The 20,106-nt window shown below is 42.5% G+C and overlaps 1 protein-coding gene across 2 annotated transcripts in view; it reads right to left on the bottom strand.

Moving 5' to 3' along the window:
* Positions 1-12,272: 12,272 nt before the first annotated feature.
* Positions 12,273-20,106, bottom strand: part of AP2A2 (adaptor related protein complex 2 subunit alpha 2) — a 42,771-nt gene continuing 34,937 nt past the window's right edge. For both annotated transcript variants that reach the window (XM_083863904.1, XM_083863903.1), the window contains exons 15-22: positions 19,773-19,936; positions 17,211-17,293; positions 16,378-16,467; positions 15,448-15,571; positions 14,571-14,687; positions 14,328-14,397; positions 13,456-13,590; positions 12,273-12,697 (exon numbers count right to left, since the gene is read on the bottom strand). In XM_083863904.1, the coding sequence (XP_083720030.1) occupies positions 12,620-12,697; positions 13,456-13,590; positions 14,328-14,397; positions 14,571-14,687; positions 15,448-15,571; positions 16,378-16,467; positions 17,211-17,293; positions 19,773-19,936 (861 nt within the window). In that variant the 3' untranslated portion in view covers positions 12,273-12,619. The remainder of the gene's footprint in view (positions 12,698-13,455; positions 13,591-14,327; positions 14,398-14,570; positions 14,688-15,447; positions 15,572-16,377; positions 16,468-17,210; positions 17,294-19,772; positions 19,937-20,106) is intronic.

Genomic DNA, 20,106 nt, shown 5'->3' with positions numbered 1-20,106 from the left:
GGCCTCTAACCACCTCCATTTCCAACTTTTCCTGCCCTCATCCTCAAAAGATGTATGCTTTTCTTCCAGCAGCCTTCACCCAAGAACAGTCAACTGTGCCACACACTGGGCCACATCTAACCACACACAAGACCACGGGCACCACCTCCATCAGCAGCACCTCCAGGACCTCTGTCTTCACAGGGAGCAGCCCACCAAGCAGCACAGAAGCCCCTCTGGAAACAAGCTCTCCACATCCCAGCTCTCCACCTGCCCCCAGCAGCCCGCTCAGCACCCATCTGCCATCCACTGCCACCACTTCCCCACTCTCCTCCACAGCAGCCCCAAGCACCAGCCCCAGGCCTACACCTACAACCCTGAGGCCCAAGCCCTCTTCCCCAACAACCAGTGCTGCAAAGGAGTCTCCTGTAACAGAGTCCTCTGCACCCACCACAGCCAAAACCAGCACTCTGCCATCTCCTGCTTCTTCTCCCTCCTCAACGGTGTCCTCAACACGGTTCAGCTCCACACAGCCAGGTGAGACTTTCTCTCCTTTCCTTTCCTGGTGGTTCTGTCTGCTCTCCCTTTTCCTTTCGTCATTTCTAGCAGAGCAGGTTGCTTTTACTCTTCTTTTACTTTTTAGTCTCCACTCCCACTTCAATCTGGATCAGCATGGTGGTGTAGCCATTCCTTGGTTTGGCCTTGGGAAAAGGTCACTCCCATGTATCCTGGACTGCCATTCTTGGAAGGGCAATCCCTACATACTTCCTGTTCCTCAAAGGGGCATGCACATTCAGAAAGGGCCATGTACCAGGAAGAGAGATCTTGCCCCTAGGAATGCACTCTGTCCATTTCTTCCTGTTTAAGGAGAAAGTAAGCAGCAGCTTGTGGATTAGGACAGAGTCCTAATTCCTCCCTCAAATTTGGGAATACTCACAGCAGTACAGGAATTCTGGTTTTCCTTATGCTTGCACTCTGTTGCTTTGACCAACCTTTGCTTTTCCCTTCTGACCTCATTCTCAACGGACCTGTCCTTCCCTCCTGACAGCCTTCACCCAGGAACAGTCAGCTCTGCCACATGCTGTGACACCTGTGACCACGCACAACACCACAGCTACCACCTCCATCAGCAGCACCTCCAAGACCTCTGTCTCCACAGAAGCCCCTCTGGAAACAAGCTCTCCACATCCCAGCTCTCCACCTGCCCCCAGCAGCCCGCTCAGCACCCGCCTGCCATCCACTGCCACCACTTCCCCACTCTCCTCCACAGCAGCTCCAAGCACCAGCCCCAGGCCTACACCTACAACCCTGAGGCCCAAGCCCTCTTCCCCAACAACCAGTGCTGCAAAGGAGTCTCCTGTAACAGAGTCCTCTGCACCCACCACAGCCAAAACCAGCACTCTGCCATCTCCTGCTTCTTCTCCCTCCTCAACAGTGTCCTCAACACGGCTCAGCTCCTCACAGCCAGGTAAGGCTCCTTCCTGCCCATCCTGGTTCTTCCCCCCTCTCCCCAATTTCCCTTGTTAGTTTCCTGTTGTACAGGCTACTTGCTGAGTTGTTTTAAATTTTGCTCCCCATTCCCCCTTCTTTCTGCTTTGGATCCCTGTTATTGCCTTACTTTGGTATGGTCCTGGGGCACTGGTCTCTCCATGGAGCCTGACCTGCCTGTCTCAGAGGTGACACTTCTTAATCTCTCCCTATTCCTTGAATGGACACATACACATCCAAACAGGGTCCTCTCCCAGGAACAAGTATTATTGTGTAGAAATTTTTCTGTGGATGGCAGGGACAAGGAACTTTGTAGACCTGAGGTGTTCTAGAAACTTGTGGCTTTATTATTACAAGGGTCGTGGGTAAAAAGGGCCTGCCTCAAGCCACCAGCCTCGGCTGAAGCAAAGCCCTAAAGAGAGAATGAGGGGAGAGAGATGTAGAAGAGAGCTAAGGGGTAAAAACGGGGTAGGAGTAGGGAAAAACGTGGGGAGAAAACAGGAGTAAGCGAGGTGAGAGAGAGGAGGAGGGATGGGCCAAGAGGGTAAGGGAGTCAAGAGAAGAGAGGTAAGGGAAGAGGGGTGAGAGGGCCAGACAAGAGGGTAGGAGAGCCAGGAGAAGCTAGTGATCCTTTTGTTGCAATACATTATATCTCTTTTTGTGTTGAATATTCTAATTTACAATGACCAACCGGCGTGAGGTACAAAACCTACAAACTTTGCATGCAGCCTATGAGAACTACTACATTACCATGTCATTTTATATTCTAAACTCTATAGACTTCTTTTTTATGCACTTGTTCCCGGATGTCTTTGCCAAGGTGGAAAGGCAACATTCTTGTCTTTTGTTTTCCTGTCTTCAGCTAATCACTGTCTTCCTGTCTGCCATGCTTACATCTTGAAACTGGTTTTCATTTCTATTTCACTCACAGGTTTTATATCTGCAGTATTTCTTACCATGCAGTCACATTCATAAGTCCTTCCTGTCCCTTCTTTCCCAACAGTATTGCCTGCTGGAAGTCATTGTATCCATTTTCTTCCTTTCTCAGAGAAAAACCAGACAGTTTTAAAGAAGACCCACAGACTCTGTGCTCCCTTTTTCCCAGGAATACTCAGTGCAGCACAGTCCTGCTGTTTTTGTTTATATCCCCAATTTAAAGCCTCTAACCACCTCCATTTCCAACTTTTCCTGCCCTCATCCTCAAAAGATGTATGCTTTTCTTCCAGTAGCCTTCACCCAAGAACAGTCAACTGTGCCACACACTGGGCCACATCTGACCACACACAAGACCACGGCTGCCACCTCCATCAGCAGCACCTCCAGGACCTCTGTCTCCACAGGGAGCAGCCCACCAAGCAGCACAGAAGCCCCTCTGGAAACAAGCTCTCCACATCCCAGCTCTCCACCTGCCCCCAGCAGCCCGCTCAGCACCCATCTGCCATCCACTGCCACCACTTCCCCACTCTCCTCCACAGCAGCCCCAAGCACCAGCCCCAGGCCTACACCTACAACCCTGAGGCCCAAGCCCTCTTCCCCAACAACCAGTGCTGCAAAGGAGTCTCCTGTAACAGAGTCCTCTGCACCCACCACAGCCAAAACCAGCACTCTGCCATCTCCTGCTTCTTCTCCCTCCTCAACAGTGTCCTCAACACGGCTCAGCTCCACACAGCCAGGTAAGGCTCTTGCTCTCTCTTACCTGTCCAGGTGCATCTGCCTGCTCTCTCTTTTCCACTCATTCTTTTCCAGACACAGATGTTGCTTGCGCAATTGTTTTTGTTTCCCGTTCCCCCTTCTTTCTGCTGTGGAACACTGGTGTGGCCTTACTTTGGTATGGCCCTGGGACATTGGTCTCTCCCATGGACCCTGACCTGCCAATTTTAGAGGAGAATGTCCTTAATGTCTATCTATGCCTTGAAGCAACACATGCACTCAGGATCCTCGTCCAGTAAGAGGTAGTTGGATCTTGCCAGTTGGAAGCCACTGTATCCGTTTCCTCGCTTTTTCTGAAAGAGTCCAGACAGCAACTCCTGGACAGGACCCAGAGACTCAGTGCTCCCTTTTTCCCAGGAATACTCAGTGCAGCACAGCATGGCCATTTTTGTTTATACTCCAAATCTAAGACCTCTGTCCTTTGACACATTTCTTTTACTTTCTTGTCCTCATCCACAACTGACCACTGCTTTCTTCCTGGCAGCCTTCACGCATAAAATGTTGACCACGCCACACACTGTGACACCTGTGACCACACACAACACCACAGCCACCACCTCCATCAGCAGCACCTCCAGGACCTCTGTCTCCACAGGGAGCAGCCCACACAGCAGCACAGAAGCCCCTCTGGAAACAAGCTCTCCACATCCCAGCTCTCCACCTGCCCCCAGCAGCCCTCTCAGCACCCGCCTGCCATCCACTGCCACCACTTCCCCACTCTCCTCCACAGCAGCTCCAAGCACCAGCCCCAGGCCTACACCTACAACCCTGAGGCCCAAGCCCTCTTCCCCAACAACCAGTGCTGCAAAGGAGTCTCCTGTAACAGAGTCCTCTGCACCCACCACAGCCAAAACCAGCACTCTGCCATCTCCTGCTTCTTCTCCTTCGTCAACAGTGTCCTCACCATGGCTCAGCTCCTCACAGCCAGGTAAGGCTCCGTCCTACCCATCCTGGTTCTGCTTGCTTTTTCAAGCTCTCCTTTTTTTTTTTTTACACTCTTTCTGTTTTCCCTATGTCCATTGTTGCTTTCAAAAACCACATTTCCATTCTGCATTTGTGTGGCTTCTTACCCCTCCATTTCTTGCCTTTGACCAACTTGGTTTCCCAATACAGTCCTGCACCTGTGCACTGACTCTGCTTGTGACAGATTTTTATTATAATTATTGTTCCCAGCAGGTTTCCTGCTTTTGTTTTAGTTGTGAATTCCAGCCAGTGTTGTTGGCACACAAGTACTTTGGTGCTTGCTCAGGAGTGCCACCTCAGGGCTTGGGCTTCCTCTGTTTGTCCTTTTGCCAGCCAGGGAGCAGGCCTGGGGTGGTCAGGATATCCATCAGGGATACAGCCAGCATAGCTGGCCCAAAGGCAGTGGCCAAGGAGACACTGCATACCACACATCATCGTGCTGAGCTGTACAGTGGGAGAGCAGGGCAGTTACTGCCAAGTAGCCATTGCTTGGAGACTGGCTGGATATTGGCGAGTGATGGGGTATGGTGAGTGTTTGCCTTTGCAAAGATCCACCACTCATAGGTGTATCTTCATTTGGTTTTTAGTTTCTTCACTTCTGAAAACTGTCTCTCACTCTGGACATGTGTGGGTGTTTCTGCTTTGGCTTTTTCTGATTCTCTCCCCATGTCTGAATAAGGAGAGTGAAGGAGTGGCCAGATGGGCATACTCAGTTTTACCTGTGCCTTCCTCCTGACAGCCTTCACCCATGAAAAGTCAACTGTGCCACACATTGTGCCACCTGTGACCACACATAAGACCACGGCCACCACTTCCATCAGCAGCACCTCCAAGACCTCTGTCTCCACAGAAGTGCCTCTGGAAACCTCTCCAAATCCCAGCTCTCCACCTGCCCCCAGCAGCCCGCTCAGCACCCAGCTGCCATCCACTGCCACATCTCCATTCTCTTCTGCTTTGGCCCCAGCTGTCAGCACAATGTCTGCACCTACATCCCTGACTACGTCCACATTTAGGTCTGCTGAGAGCACTACACATTCTTACTTCCAGAACACCACATCTACTCCATATGGCGAAACATCTTCGTTAGCTGTCCCTACCAGTGTTTCTCCCCAGTCCAAGCCAGCACTGATCCCAACTGTTTTATCTACAACTATTACCTTTGCTCCCTATGTTATCACTACGGCTTCTACAGAGTCAGCTGAAAGGAGTTCCCTGCAAACAACAACACTGACCACTGCCCGCACCACATCATCTCCTCCTCTCACCTCTGGACTTTCAACATCACTGTCCTCTGTTGTGCCATCAACAGTGCCACACGGTAATGTACCACCATATTATTTCCTTTATCATGGATTTGCTTTTAATGCCTTTTTTTAAATGAGTGCATGAATACTCTTTATGTATTCTTTGGCTATGATCCTGTTTGTACTCATTGGCTCCATCTTTTCGTTTTGCCCTTTCTGCAGTTATTTTTTGTAAAGCTATTGTCTGACATCTTAGATTTCATACAGGTTTAAACACTAAGAAGTGTGAGTTAAAGATTCTGACAGGATATACTTCAGGAGAGCCACAGAATCTTGGTTCTGTCACCTTAAAAAGCAGTGTAAGAAACCTCTTATTGAACAGGTTATCCCCTCATTACCCTGGAGCCTTCCTGTTAGCTCTCACATGTTCTGCATACTTGGGCATATAGATACAGCATCTTAGTCTACTGTCCAGTTAGTAGTTTTCTTATTTTCCAATAAGAAAATCCCAAAGTCATACTACAGCATTAACTGAGCCTCCCCTGCAATATTGTTCAATAATCTATAACCTTTCTCTCAGCAGGGAACCTGACTGTGCTTAAAAGATCATTGTGCAGGATCAGGTGTGAGCGATGCATGAATTGCCTTCATTGTTTTCAACATGTTTGTTCTCCTTAATATAAACTTCAAACATTCTCTTTGAACTCCTTGGAAAACCTGCATTTTCAGCCAGCTTTCTGCTTCATAAAGTGCTTATTGTGGTGCTTAAGGCAGGAGAAAATGTAACACTGACACACAGAATTGTCACCTACCATGTAGCATTAAACATTCCCCCTAGTAAGGCAAGTTGTAAACTTCTGGCTACACTTAAATATATCCTTTAAATGAGTAAATTAAGCCATTTTCAAATAAGTAAAGTCTGTGAACCAGAAATAATTCTACCAGAATGAGCCAACTGGTTATTCTCTTTGCATCTTTGTGTTTGCAGCAGAGGATTAGTTTTACCATGCTGGACTGAATGTGTACTATATTCTTAACAGGGGTTTTTTTTCTCATTTTAATTCCAACAACTTCTGTTTTCTTAAAAAAGAACTTTATTCTTTTCTTTTGTTGTCCCCCAGGGTAAGCCTCTCCTGCAACTTTAGTGCCCAGTTTAAAACCTTTTCTTGCAGTGTAACTCACTTGTGACATGTTAATTATCTCATGCAATAAGAATGGTTTTCCATGAAACCAAATATGGAGGCTTTTGGCATCTAACAAAGGTCACCCAAGAAGATCAAGATGAATTTTAGCAGAATTTTTTTCTTTTTACATTTGACAGAGTATTGTAGAGAAGTTGAATATGAAGAAGTAATAACTTACAAAGGCTGTTCCACGAATGTCACTTTGAGCCGATGTGAAGGATCATGTCCGTCTTCAACAAAGTAAGGATAACTGAGGCTGTACAGAACTAAAGTTGTTTTCCTTATTTGGTTAGCTGTAAGTAGGGAAATTTTTGAACTACTGTGCCTTTATAATTCAGGGAGGAAAATGTGGTTAGAATCCACCCAGCAATATACAATGTTGCTGTATAAACCAGTTAATAGCAACAATAAGGTCATTTATTACACAGGGATTTTCATCTAATCAAGGATGGTCATCTCACTTCCTTTTGTTGTTTTGTTTTTTTAAAAAAAAGCTGGACGTCAATGCTGCAGGTTTGGAGGGCTTTTTTGTTGTTTTGGTGGCTGGGGTTTTGGTTTTGTTTGTTTGCTTTTAAAGACTGAAAAAGTATTTTAGACTACAAATACCTATTTCAAATAGCTAAGACAGGAAAATAAGAAATTTCATCTAAGGTAAGTAATGTCACTTCAGTTGGCTCGTAACATGCTCCTAATAGTGTAAGTCAGGTATATTTTATAATTACAAGGGTACTGTCTGAGCCTGTGCAGTTCTGCTGCCCATTAGAAGTTGGCAGGAAATCAAGGCTTCAATCAAGTGCAGCAGTATTAGAGTTCAGTTATTGAGGGGAAAAAAAAAGTTACATTCCTAACAATCCAAGCCAATACAATGTTCAAGAATGGAAAGCAATGAAGGCTTTTGCTTTTCCAGGAACTTATTTAAATTAATCCTGTGCTAAAAATTGTCCCCTTCAAAGCGCATTCAAGTGTCCCCCAGCATGTTCAAAACTGAGTGACTGACCTTGTATCCTGAGAGTTGACAAAAGGGCTGTGAAACCTGGAGGAAGACTTTTAGAGTTAAGGTTTGTCTCAACTGCTAAGAAAGTTGTGGTTAAAACCCAGTTTTAACTGAAACCAAGAAAACTTTCCTCTGCTTCAAAAGAGGCTTTTCAAAAAAAAAAAAAAAAAAATCCTTAAAAAAATCTTTTCTTTTTCCCATACCTGCGTTCTGGCCTGTTACTGATAGTTTCCCACTGACAAAGAGAAAGGCAGAACCAAGGCCAGCAGGAGGCTGAACATGGTCATGAATCAACAGCCTAAGAACTGCAGTACCATAAGGACAGACTCAAATCCTTACCTGCCTATTCAATCTCTCACTTCACCTACCTGTGCTCTGTTAGTGTGAATTCAGCAATTATGTGCAAGTCTATCTTGTTAGCTGACCTCACACCCAGAACTGGCATCATACAGCCACCACTTGAGATTCCAGGACTAACTGTTCAGAGGGAGAAATGGGTTTTCCTTCCTCTGTGGACTGCAAAAGGAACACACAAAATTCAGCATCTGCAGATGAGACCTTTTGTAAACTCTTAGATAGTCCAGTGCGCAGCTTTAACAAATTTAATTCCTGGTTACTCTACAAATATTCAGAAGGCCAAAAAGAGACCAGGGGAATCAAATTCTATTAGTTTTCCAGTGAGGTCTGAGGTCTAAGAGATGATGAATCACAGACTATCCTGAGCTGAAAAGGACCCACAAGGATCATCAAGTCCATCCTGTTCTGAAATGGAAGGCAGCAGCTCAGTACACCAGAGTTTCTGCATCATGAGAACTTGATATGGAATAATTTCCCACACAGCACCATTCAGCTGAGAGCTGTTCTCTTTTCTCTAAACATCCCACCATAGGAAAGAAAGAAATTCAGATACTTGAAAGGCTGTGAGCCTAAAATGCTGTAAACAAATGCCAACTGATTCTCCCTCTTTTCCACACAGGCTGGATGTTGAGAAGATGATGGTCACCACAGCATGTGGCTGCTGTAGGCCACTTGTACTTCTTAAGAAGCAACTCCAACTACCATGCCAAGACCCAGATAACCCTGGAAGAAGGCTCACCACAGAAATAATTGCATTCAGTGGCTGTGTGTGTGACTTTGACAGTTGCACACACTAGCCAGACCTGGTGGCTGCAGATACTATTTTTTGTAATTAAACTCTGATCACAAGTTAATCCTTCCACAGCTCGTTGCTGGGTTCTCTTGTACTGATTACACAGGACAGCCTTGCTGTCAGGCTGCCTGAGGAGCTGCCTGGGCAGTGGAGTTACCAGATAAATTATTCCTGATCAGGAGCAGGGTGGGCTGCAGAGGAGGAAAGAAAGAACAGGCACAGAAATAAAGAACAGGCTCAGGGTGGGGATCAGGTGGGAGGACAAATTGTTCAGCCTTGCTCAGGGTGATTTATTTAACCAGAGGCTAAAACCTGGCCCATGAACTGGGTAGTAACAGAAATTCAATGTTCAAATAAAGTAGAAGGAACTGAATTTGCTAACTTCTTTCTCCTTATTTGACCCATTATTTTAACTGAAAAATAGTCTGTTACGTTCACTACAGTGAACTTGCACCTGTGGAAGAGCTCACTACTTCAGTGGGAGAAGGGAAATGACCTGTTCCTTGCCTTTGAAGGTGGACACAGCACGTGCTCATCATCCACAGATGACAGGGTTGGAAAGCAAGGTGCTTTATGACCCAAAAATGAATGGTGAAGTTTCCACAAGCATCCTTACTGCAGTGGGACATTTCTAGAAACATAACTAACACACACATGGAGAAGCTTTGGGATAAAGCAGGAAGCTGAGGGCATTTCTCTGCAGGAAGTCAAAGCTGACAGGCACCTAACAGGATACAAGTGGTTCACTCACAAACAATATCTACTTGCTACCACTCTAGACAATCTTTAATTTGTTTGTAATTTAAGAAAATGCTGTATGATTGCACAGTAGCTCTGAGTGCCCTTTTTCCCCTTTTAGCAAGTGTAGAATCTGAAGCATGCATTTAAAGCTTAAAAGATGTTATTTAGCAGTTTAGATTACTCTTCTTCTACAGTGCCATCAACCCTGCATGCAATACAAGTGTGTACTGCTCAGCCTCAACCCTATCCCACCATCAGAGCAGTTTACTGCAGCAAGTACTGCTCATATACTTACTGTTGGTAAACACTCTAGGGAGAAAGATTCTACATCTGGGGCTTTTTAAAAATTGAGTATTTATAACTTGTAACCAAACACGAACAAAATCAAACTCCCTCACTGGGGAAGCAAAAATGTGTAGATTCCAGTGAACAAACCCACCAGTACTTCTCATAAAATAATCACAGCAATTGTGTTCCACAACAACCATTCCATGAGAGTATTTTTTACACCTTCATGCCCCCAGACAAAAAAAGGACAGTTTCATCACTGTTCTAATCATTTATTTAATCTTAATATGTTCTTCTGATGAATATAGTCTAATATATAGTCTTCTATATGAAAATTCTCCACTTAATTTGACAGAACTTTGTTTTATACAAATAAGACAATCACCATAAATGTTACATACTGGAGTGTAGGTCAAGAATGAACATATGCTACCTGTTTTGCTATTCAGTTATTTTCACATGTCAATGCCTGAAAATACTGCACTTAAAAACAATAACACTGTTTACTGCAGAAATTACTTTGTCTGCTTGACAGGATACATCACTGGTAAGTTAACCATCATTCACAAAAAAAAAAATCAAGTATTTGTCTTTAATTTGTTCACTTTTCTGCTCATGGCTTCATTGAGCTGACATTTAATACAAAGAGTGAACAGTCATAAGCTTAACACAGTCACCACTGAAAAGACACTTCCCTTACCCCCCCTCCTTCCCATATTTTAATGCACATTTTAGCACAGCTTGAACCAAAGCAAAGTGAAATAAAGTAGTGCAGTGTCTCAAAGTGTCCTTTAATGAGGGCACAGAACATTTTTCAGGGGGACAGATATACAACAGGATTTGGAAAATACAAAAGAGAATCTCCTCCTCTGTCTTTGCTAAGACTCCCTTTAGTTCAGCACAACAGATTTTAACAGAGCAGCCAAGAGCATGGTTAACATAACAGGACTAATGAGACACAGAACATCAAGAGGCCAAAACAAAAGGTATTCCATCAGTATTTGCCAACTGCCCAACCTGACTGCAGGAACCACTCACCAAGATGTTCAATGACAACATTTATGATTAAAGACTCTTAAGCAAGAAGAATGTGAAAGGCCTTAAAGGGGCCAATTGTTCAAGAGAAGTTTTGCAGAAAGACCAGGCCTTTAGCTCAGTTTTCAGCCTTAATATCCATAGCTACCAGCCATTTCTGGAAAAACATATCCTGCAAAATCCACACATCACAGCCAAACCTTTGTTCCTCAGTTTTCACTTCTGCTCAAGTACCATCAGGAGCCTTCAGCCAAACCAAGTGATAATCTCACAAGTTCCACCATCAAAGCACTGAAGACAAAAAGCAAGGCACACTCAATCATGGAGAATCCTGTTCCCTGCTGAGCACTGGGCAGCATGACAGCAGCCTCATTTAAATGTATTTTCAGTGTCACCACCATGACTCAACACCTTCATTCCCTGGGCACACTTGTCTGTATGTGTTGTGACACAGCAGCCCCAGGCTTCCTTTCAATGACCATGAGGAAATCTTGACCTGAGGTTCCCTTCTCCTGTCAGCAGAAGATGATTTTGTTCACCATGCTCTGCAGCTCTTGCTGCCACCAGCCCAGGGTTTCTAACTGGGCCACCTCACCTGCTTTGGTTTAGCAGCTTGTTTCACCTCAAGGCTTGAGGAGCATGAGCCAAAATTTCTATCCACTGACTTCTGCAGAGAGCCTGCAAAGAGTTTGATATGAAACAAGGTACAAAGACTTTGGCTGTAAAAACCACTAGAAAAGCTGAGAAATTTTGGGTCTTCTACTTTCAGTTTCAACAGAAGTTTTCTACACCATGTTGGACATTTTTACCACTGACAGGAAGGACTGCTTAGATATCAGTTATTCAACCTCTTGAGTCTGAGCATTAATGTACATTGGGGAAAAGATATTGATTAAAATTACATTTTCACCTCAGAGTGCATGCCTTACAGCCCTTCAAGGGCCCATTTCTTCCCACTTCTTTTATACAATGTGAGTCTCTGCAGTTAATTGTATCACATCATTAGGACTTTCACTTGTCAAGTCTGATGGCAAACAGAAAAAACATAGAACAGAATATTTAACTTCACTGAGAAACAACAAACAAGTATATACTCATTCACCCCTACCAGAGCAGCTCACCTCATTAATGGAGACAAGCAGGATGATTAAGAATAGCTTTTGTGTTCAATCCAAAGATCAGAAAACATTAAGATGCAAAATATTACAAGATTAATACTTTTAAGACTCTGGTCCTGTGGCATTTTTCAAATACAAAGATTGGCGACACAACATAAATGTTCACTTTAATCAGATTCAAACACATCTTCACATCTGCCCTTCCATCCGGTAGACAACTTGTGGCAATGTTCAACTTTACAAAGTTTTAACTCTACATTAACATGGGAGTTAACCTTCCTGAGCAGCAGTACACTGGTTTCTTTCAGCTCAGAGCAGAGGAAGTATCTCTTAAAGGTACTAAGCAGAAGGTTTTTTAGCTGTTTTCAGCTGAAATGCTTGATTGCCACAACAAAAACATTTTCCCTTCAACAAGTTTAAAAGCCTGACCTCTGCAAAAAAAAAAAAAAAAAAAGGGAAAAAAAAAAAAGAAAAAAAAAAAAGAAAAAAAAAGACAGCCCTCCCACCCTTTGTGTAACACACTAAAAGCCATTTTTAATGGAAAAAGTCACTTCCCTGTACTGTACATTTTACAGTCTTAATTTCAAACAAGGGTCAAAGTCCTATTAAGGCAGGGAGCTGGTATTGGTTAACATTGCAGTACTCAGACAGTGATGTACAAGACATTTATTTGCAGTATGATGACAGTGATATAAGTGGAAAAACCAAAACTGACATGGTTAATATTAAAACTGTTCTGACAGCAATTCACATAATCTCTGAGATACAGCTTCTTTACTTGTTCGTAGTGTGAGCCTATACATCTGAAAAAGAACATAAAATAATACTTTTAATCAGTTTGGCATTAAAGGAATGCAGAGTCAACAGTGGAAACTAACCGTTACCTCTTACTTGCTTTGTAAGCTTTGGTAGGAAAAAGATCACAAATTAAAACACTCAGAGGCAAAGAGCCACTAGGCAACACAGCTTTTTCAAACCACTGGCTGAACCAACCCTATCTTCAAACCCTTGTTGGGAATTAATGTTAGTCAAGTGTTTTTTGGCTTTAACAGAAAGGTGTTGTCCTGAACATCTTTTAAAGAGGAGCAAATGCTGTGAAAAAGTCTGAAGACCCTGTACAACCACTTCTTCAGGGAACAGAAGACACAACCATCCAAACCTTATTTTTAATTGTTATTTTTGATAACATTCTGTCAAAAATGCTTTAGTAAAAATACTCTTAACATTGTACTCACTACCTTATGCTTTCTCTTTTAGCCAATTATTCTTTTACTAATTTAAAATAGAGAAAGGAAGCATGCCTAATCTGGTCAACAACTGCACAAGACAGCCTGGAATATTACAATGATCTCTTCCAAGAGGAAAGAGAACTGCTCTGAAGAAGCAGCTTACCCAGCTGGGCCAGGGCCAGCTCCTACAATTTAGTTTCTTGTTGGGAGTCTGCACTCACAAGCAGCTAATGCAATAGCAATTTTTAAACATCTTAAGGGGCTTCAGATACACAAAGATATTTAGTTCAAATGAGAACTTGTGTCTAAGCTGGAGAGAGCTACACAGATACCTGTGCCTGGAGGTTGGGTTCAAGGCGCAGCAAGCATCCAATCTGAGTGGTTTTTGTGTGTATGATACCAGCACCAACAAAGTTAGCAGGATTGGGATCTACCTCTTCAAGCAGGGCTGATCCAAATCCAATTATCTGTGAAAGAAACCCAGAAGATTTACATGTGGGGAGAAGAGGACACAAATACCAAGCATACCCAAACAGTCACTATCAAACAGCTAAACAAGGAGGAAATTAATTTTTAAGTCTTCAAGACAAATTCATTACTATAAATTTTTGAAGGTTGATATAAATGAGCTGTTCTGTAAATAAGGCTCTTTTCAAAAGCAACTCAGAAGCACGTTAAGATTACAGTTGATGACATGGGGATGTTTTAGTTACCACTGAGCAGGGGTTACACAGAGCCACGATCTTTTCTGCTCCTCACCCCATCAGTGAGGAAGCTGGGGATGGCACAAGGAGCTGGGATAGGACACAGCCAGGACAACTGAACAATGGGATACCCCATACTGTAATGTCCTGGTTCAGCATGTAAGGCTGGGAGAAGAAAGAATGGGAGGATGTTCACAGCGATTTTGTTTTGCCTTCCCAAGTAACCGTTACACCTGAGGGAGCCCTGCTGCCCTGGGGATGGCCAAACACCTCCCTGCCAGTGGGAAGCACTGAATTAATTCTTTGCTTTGCTTCTGTGCATGGCTTTTCTTTACCTCAATCCACACATTTTCTCACTTTTACCCTTCTTATTCTCTGTCCCACCCCTCTGTGGGAGAGTGAGCAAATGGCTGTGTGGTGCCGAGTTGCCAGCTGGGGTTAAAACATGACCTGCCACTGCCTTGTATGCTATGAATTTAAAATATCACACCACCACCCACCTTTGCTTTCGTGATCTCTGCATCCATTGGGTGCTTTGCTTTAAAGATATTCTGTACTTCCTGTTTTGGACTGCAAGACAAGGCAAGACATACATTATGAACAGCATTTCCAATAGCAATTAATTCTACTGGGAAAACTCATGGCTTACAGGACTGAGTATGGGATGAGGCACTGCACCAGCTATATTCACAATGTACCTTTCTCTTCCCTTGCCCACAAGAGGCCCAAGTAGAAAATCTTACTTGCTCAGCTGCTTCCAACGCTGAAAAAAGTCTTGAGAAGACATCTCTGTTGGCTGGAAAAATTTATTCAGAGTGATGGGTAATTTTACTGAAAGGTTTTGAAATGTTCCACCGTACCTGCAGATGGAACAGAAAAACCACAGTGCATGTGGCAGCCTCAGCAGTGTCTCAGCAGAAATCAGCCAAACAACTGAGGAACTTTATGATTAAAATCCATCAACTGCACGTGACATTTCTAATATACAGCTTCAATCCACTGTTAAATAAATTTATTTTCTCTGCTTAGATGACACATGAATTGGCAGAACTGCTGATAAGGTTCTCTCAGTTTTAGCATAGGTTTATCCTTCTAGATATCACCCTAAGGGGCAAAAATATATCCCTGTGAAAACATACCAATAAAATCCAGTTTAGACTAGAATAACAGCATTGTAGCCTAGAACTCATGATTTTATAAAGCTGAGCTGATGTTGAGTGGACAGAACAAGATTCTATTTCTGGTTGCATACACTTCCAGGCCAAGTTATTTGCAGAAATGTTCTTGGTTTCCAGAAGGGAGAAGTTACTGCGTATATTCCTGTCAAGATTTCTTAAGCAAACAGGAAGACTGCTGTTTTATATAGATAGCAGAGACAGAAGTCATGGAGACATTTTATCAGTGACTGCTTCTTGACTGTTTGGTTTGGCTGGGGTTTTAAACCACATTGTTCCAAGTGGATTCTCCCTAACACCTTAAAGCTTCATTAGATCAAATTTTCAAGTTGTCCACCCAAGAGAGCTTTGTGTATCCATATTTTGCATTTGCTGTCACAGGGCCATGGCAAATTTAACATCTTTCCTCTAATGAATTCACTAACATTTAAATCCTTTGTTTTACCTGAACTGAATGTTCAGGATTGGAGCTTCCATGAAGTCTGACACACATTCAATGTTCACAACCTGCTGAACCTGTGCACCTCCATCCACTGTGGGGTCAACAGGTTTTGTCTGAAGATTCAGGCATAGAAAAGTAGTTAAGGAAAAAGATCAATGAACTGATAACCTAAAAAATGCAAATCTTCCAATAATTTCTATGAGGAATTAGCTTCATGTTTTCTCTCATTCTCTATGTGCTACTGAACATTTAAAGCTCAGTTTTTGTACAATGAAAGAGTTTGTGGGGGATTATGTTTTGTTTACTGCGGTTTTTTCATATTGACACATCTACAAGCAATAACTGAAAATTTGCAGTTAATTGGATATTCTTAAAGAAAGATGCTCTTGAACAGGTGTGAAGGCACAGAGCCTTCACAATAAAAGCCACAGGACTACTTTGAATGGGACAGAGATGCCTTGAGTCACACAAGCCTGATTAATCTTCCAGAAATCCTAAATTTGCAATACCAAGCATTAAGGACTAGCCATAAATGAAGAGCTTATTTTAAAGTACCATCATCTTGGCATACAGGTATTCCATCTCCATGTCAAGTTTTAGGTTATCTGCTAATGCAGTACTCAAAGGACACATTTCTACCTCTGTGACTTCATGTCAGTAGCAAAAGCTACAGTTCCAGTACGTATTTATTCAGCCCAATTTCTTGTTACTTCAGAAGTAACATCTGTGTTTATAACCAAGGCTTTAAAGAAAGAATCTTTCATCCTTGCTCAAGACCTGTTCTTTTTACAAGAACTTCAGAGAGCTATCAGCAAGTTCTTAATTTCTTCATGTTCAAGGACACTGTGCCTTGATCCAACAGATTTATTATATTGTGCAGCAATAAACCACAAAAACCTAGTAAGAACAGACACATGGTACATTTAAGGATATTTGACTGAAGGTCATCTGAGCAGATTACTGTTGGAGTAAAATTCAAGAACTGTGTTGATGTCTTATTACCATAGAATATGAACATACGTCCTGGAAAGAGAAGAACAAGACATCAGAATTTTTAGGTCATGTAATCAAAAACATTGAACTACTTGTGCTTCAATTCCCTAACATATTGTCTTCCTACCTTTCTTAAAAACCACTTTTAAGAACAAAATACAGTTTATATGGTTTATCTCACGAAGACATTCACAGTTCAAAATGCAGTGATTGAACCAAGCCATTAGATCTCTCCTACAGCAGCTGTCACACTGAGTTACCTCATCAGTGGAAGTCTTTCAATTGCTGGAAAATTTTGTTAAAGTACTACTATGCTACCAAGAGTTTTACAAAAAAGGGAGAAGCATGCAATTCTAATGCCCGTGTTCAAATCCCATCTCTTTCCTAGACGGTTCCAGTATCTTGTGCATTCAGTCTGATCTGAAATGCATTGTGTCTCATATTATTACAGTAAGCTGTACTGCAAGATATAAATTTTGGAAGAATGGTCCTTTATACACCTGTCTGCATCAGCCATACTACCAGGCAGTAAGAGCTGGAGTGCTGGAGCTTAACACTCCTGTTTCATATCAGCTACCAAGACAATCAAAAAATTTAAGGAAACAGGAGCCCACACAAAAGCCAGGGATGCACAACAGTGGGAGATGGAAAACAGCTTAGGCCTATAATGCTATTTCCCTCTTCAGCAGCTGCAAAGTGAGTCCTATCTGGAATATCATGCTGGCACTGTGATTGATAATGCAGACAGCCAACCACGGCACAACAGATCTTACCCAGGTTCTGTCGAAATTCAGACTTCAAGCCAATTTGTAGCAACTGATTTTCAAATAAGACTCCATTATTTTTACACACAAACCTAGGGGAAGAGAGGGAAAACATGTTTTAAATTGAGCCACATTAAACAATATTTAGAACCACAAAATTCAGGGTTTACACAGAGGATGAAGATTGCGGTTAACCTAGAATGCATCAATCTGTGAGAGAGGCCTTTACAGAAAACTGCAGAGTTAGAAAAGACAATTTTACAATCAGAACCACCATTTGTAGGACACTAAAAGAACTGACATTTTCATTTGATAGGATGTCTGAGAAACTATGAAGGAAACCACAATATGCTATATACACACACACTGTCTAATAAAGGATCAGGCAACAACAGATTGGGATTTTTCTTATTAGTCTTGAGAACTTCTGAAACTCATTAGGTTGGTGCAGAATTGAAAGTTTGAAGCTTTGACTGTTTAAACCTGAAAGAAAAAAACCCTCTTTGTTTTATCATTTCTGTATCACCTAAGCCAACTGAGAGATGTACTTTTTAACACACAACTGGCATTGTCTCATTTTAGAGCAGTGTGTGATAGCACTGACTTGTAAAGGCAACTCTAACCCGTGTATTTATGAGCCTGTCACAAAATCCACAGAGGCGTTCTAGTCACAAGTCTGACAATACATGTTTCTTTAGTTTTGCTGGTATTAAGTTAATGAACAATATAGTTTTGCTTTATAACTATATTCTGGAAATTGCCCAGCCTTGCAAGGTTTTAGTATTGCTTACTTGTGAAAAAGCTCATCAGCATCATGCACAGTATCAGCTGGTTCCTCAGAAACTACCTCAGATGAAGCCAGGTCAGGGCTAGTTCAGGCAGCACAAAGGAAGAAAGGCAGTAGCGACAGAGACAGCAGGAGTTAGTAAAGACAGCTTAGAGCTTAGTTACTTCTTTTACCTCCTTCCTCAAAAACGGCACTGCTCAGCTTAATGCACGAGAAACTGATTAGCTGCCCTAGCTCAGTACCCTAGAAAGGTTTTAGGCATTAGGAAATGTTTCCCCCACTTCTCTCCCCCATCCCACCCCGATTGTTAGAAAACAGAAATCCTTCACAAAGACAGCTAAGTGTTCAGTAAATGTAAACCTCTTACAGAACCAAGCCCTTTTAGGTGTTTGACAGCAGAAGTGTTTAAGTTCAAAATCAAAAAGGTAGCTGCATATTAACTACTATTAAGGTGTGCTTAAAAGGAGAGGCCTCATCAACCTTAGGGACCCTTCTAATGATTGGTGCACAATCAGTTCCTAAAAACACACAAGTATAAAGCATAGGCAAGAGTACACAGGCACACAGAGAATGACTTACCCAAGCAACAGATTAGAAACAAAAGTGACAAGAGCACTAAAAAGAGGCAGGAAACTGTAAAAAGCAACTTCTCAGTATCATTAGAGAAGCATTTCATCATTTACAGACAGACCAAGGAGTTGGGCATTGTTATACTCTCTTCTGCAGAAAGAGAAAACTCTTTCTAAGTAACATTTGCTTATGCAGCTACTGGCATTGGTTCCTTTTTTCACTCTTTTTTTTTTTTAAAAAAAAAAGCATGAACAAGCCTGTGTTGCTTCCCAAAGTCCTGGTTTTGTGCTGTATGATCAAGTATCACATCTGACCTTCCAGAAGAAACACAGGATCAAGTACTAATCACTGAAACCTGCAACAATGCATTGCCTGGTATAAAATTTTGATTAAAGTGTCAATGATCCAGGCAGATCAGTTTCCCTAATTACGTCTTTTATATTAAGCTGCATTGAAAATTTGTTGTGCCAACATTCAAAATTTGGTCCTTGACAACAGTAATATGTTCTTGTCCAGTAGGACAACTGATTTTAAAGACATTCTGTGATTTTATGCCATTCATTCCCAAAAATTTAGCCATGTAACATTTTAGTAACAGGGGCTTTTAATACTAATGGGGTTAATAACACGTTGTACCTACACTACACTTGCTAATGTAATTGTAGCATCAAATCCCCTTTAAAAAAAAAAAGAAAACCACTTGTTCTTTATCTCCTTTTCACGCCCCTTTGTCAAGACAGTAGCAGAACAATTGAAGTGTGGCATTAAAATCTGGGAAGCAGTATCTCTGGATACAATCCATCTCACTGTTTCAGTAGCAGCTTGCCATAAGTGGAGAGACAAAAATGCTTTATGAAATGAAAATAAGAAATGTATTCATATCAGGACAGAAAACGCCCACTTCAAGATGTATGGAGATGCACAAGCAACTTAACTTAACAAAGAAGCAAAATCAGTATGAAAACCAGACACTACTGTGTGGCAAATATCCTCAGGTTGAGTACTACAGATTCAGCTTTTTCCATTAGAAGAGATATTCAATAAAGACAGCACATCCAGCAGAGTGTCCAAGAACACCTCTCTTGCTGCAAAACTACCACCCCGGAATGCATTCAATATGCTGGAACAAAACCAAAAGTTATGTGTGTTTTTCCTTCAATCCTGTTTTAACAGACAAATTCTCCTTCAAATTCCTTTCAGGGTGACTTAATTACCTCGCAAAGTTGTCATCAGAACCAGGAGCAAGAGGTGCAACTGCAGAAGGTGAATCTGAAAATACATCCACGAGCAGGTTACCACTAGAGGAAGGTGGGGGAGCTGAATTGGTGGCAGGGGCAGCACCCAGACCCAGCAGATCCGCCGATGGAGAAGGAGTGGACTAAGGAAGACAAGACACTTCGGTGTTACACTGCAACAAAACTACAACAAAGCTGTCTCGTTCGCATAGACAACTAAGCTATGGCAAAGTGCCTCTCCCCACCCCAAATCAAGGTCTGAATGGCTGCAAAAGGGTTCACAAATGCAGCAGTTACCATGTGGAATTTCAAC

Source organism: Zosterops lateralis (genome assembly GCF_965231275.1).
Source record: "Zosterops lateralis genome assembly, chromosome: 6".
NCBI classification, from domain to species: Eukaryota; Metazoa; Chordata; class Aves; order Passeriformes; family Zosteropidae; genus Zosterops; species Zosterops lateralis.
Note: the sequence above shows the minus strand (reverse complement) of the source record. Positions and strands in the feature narration are given on the sequence as shown.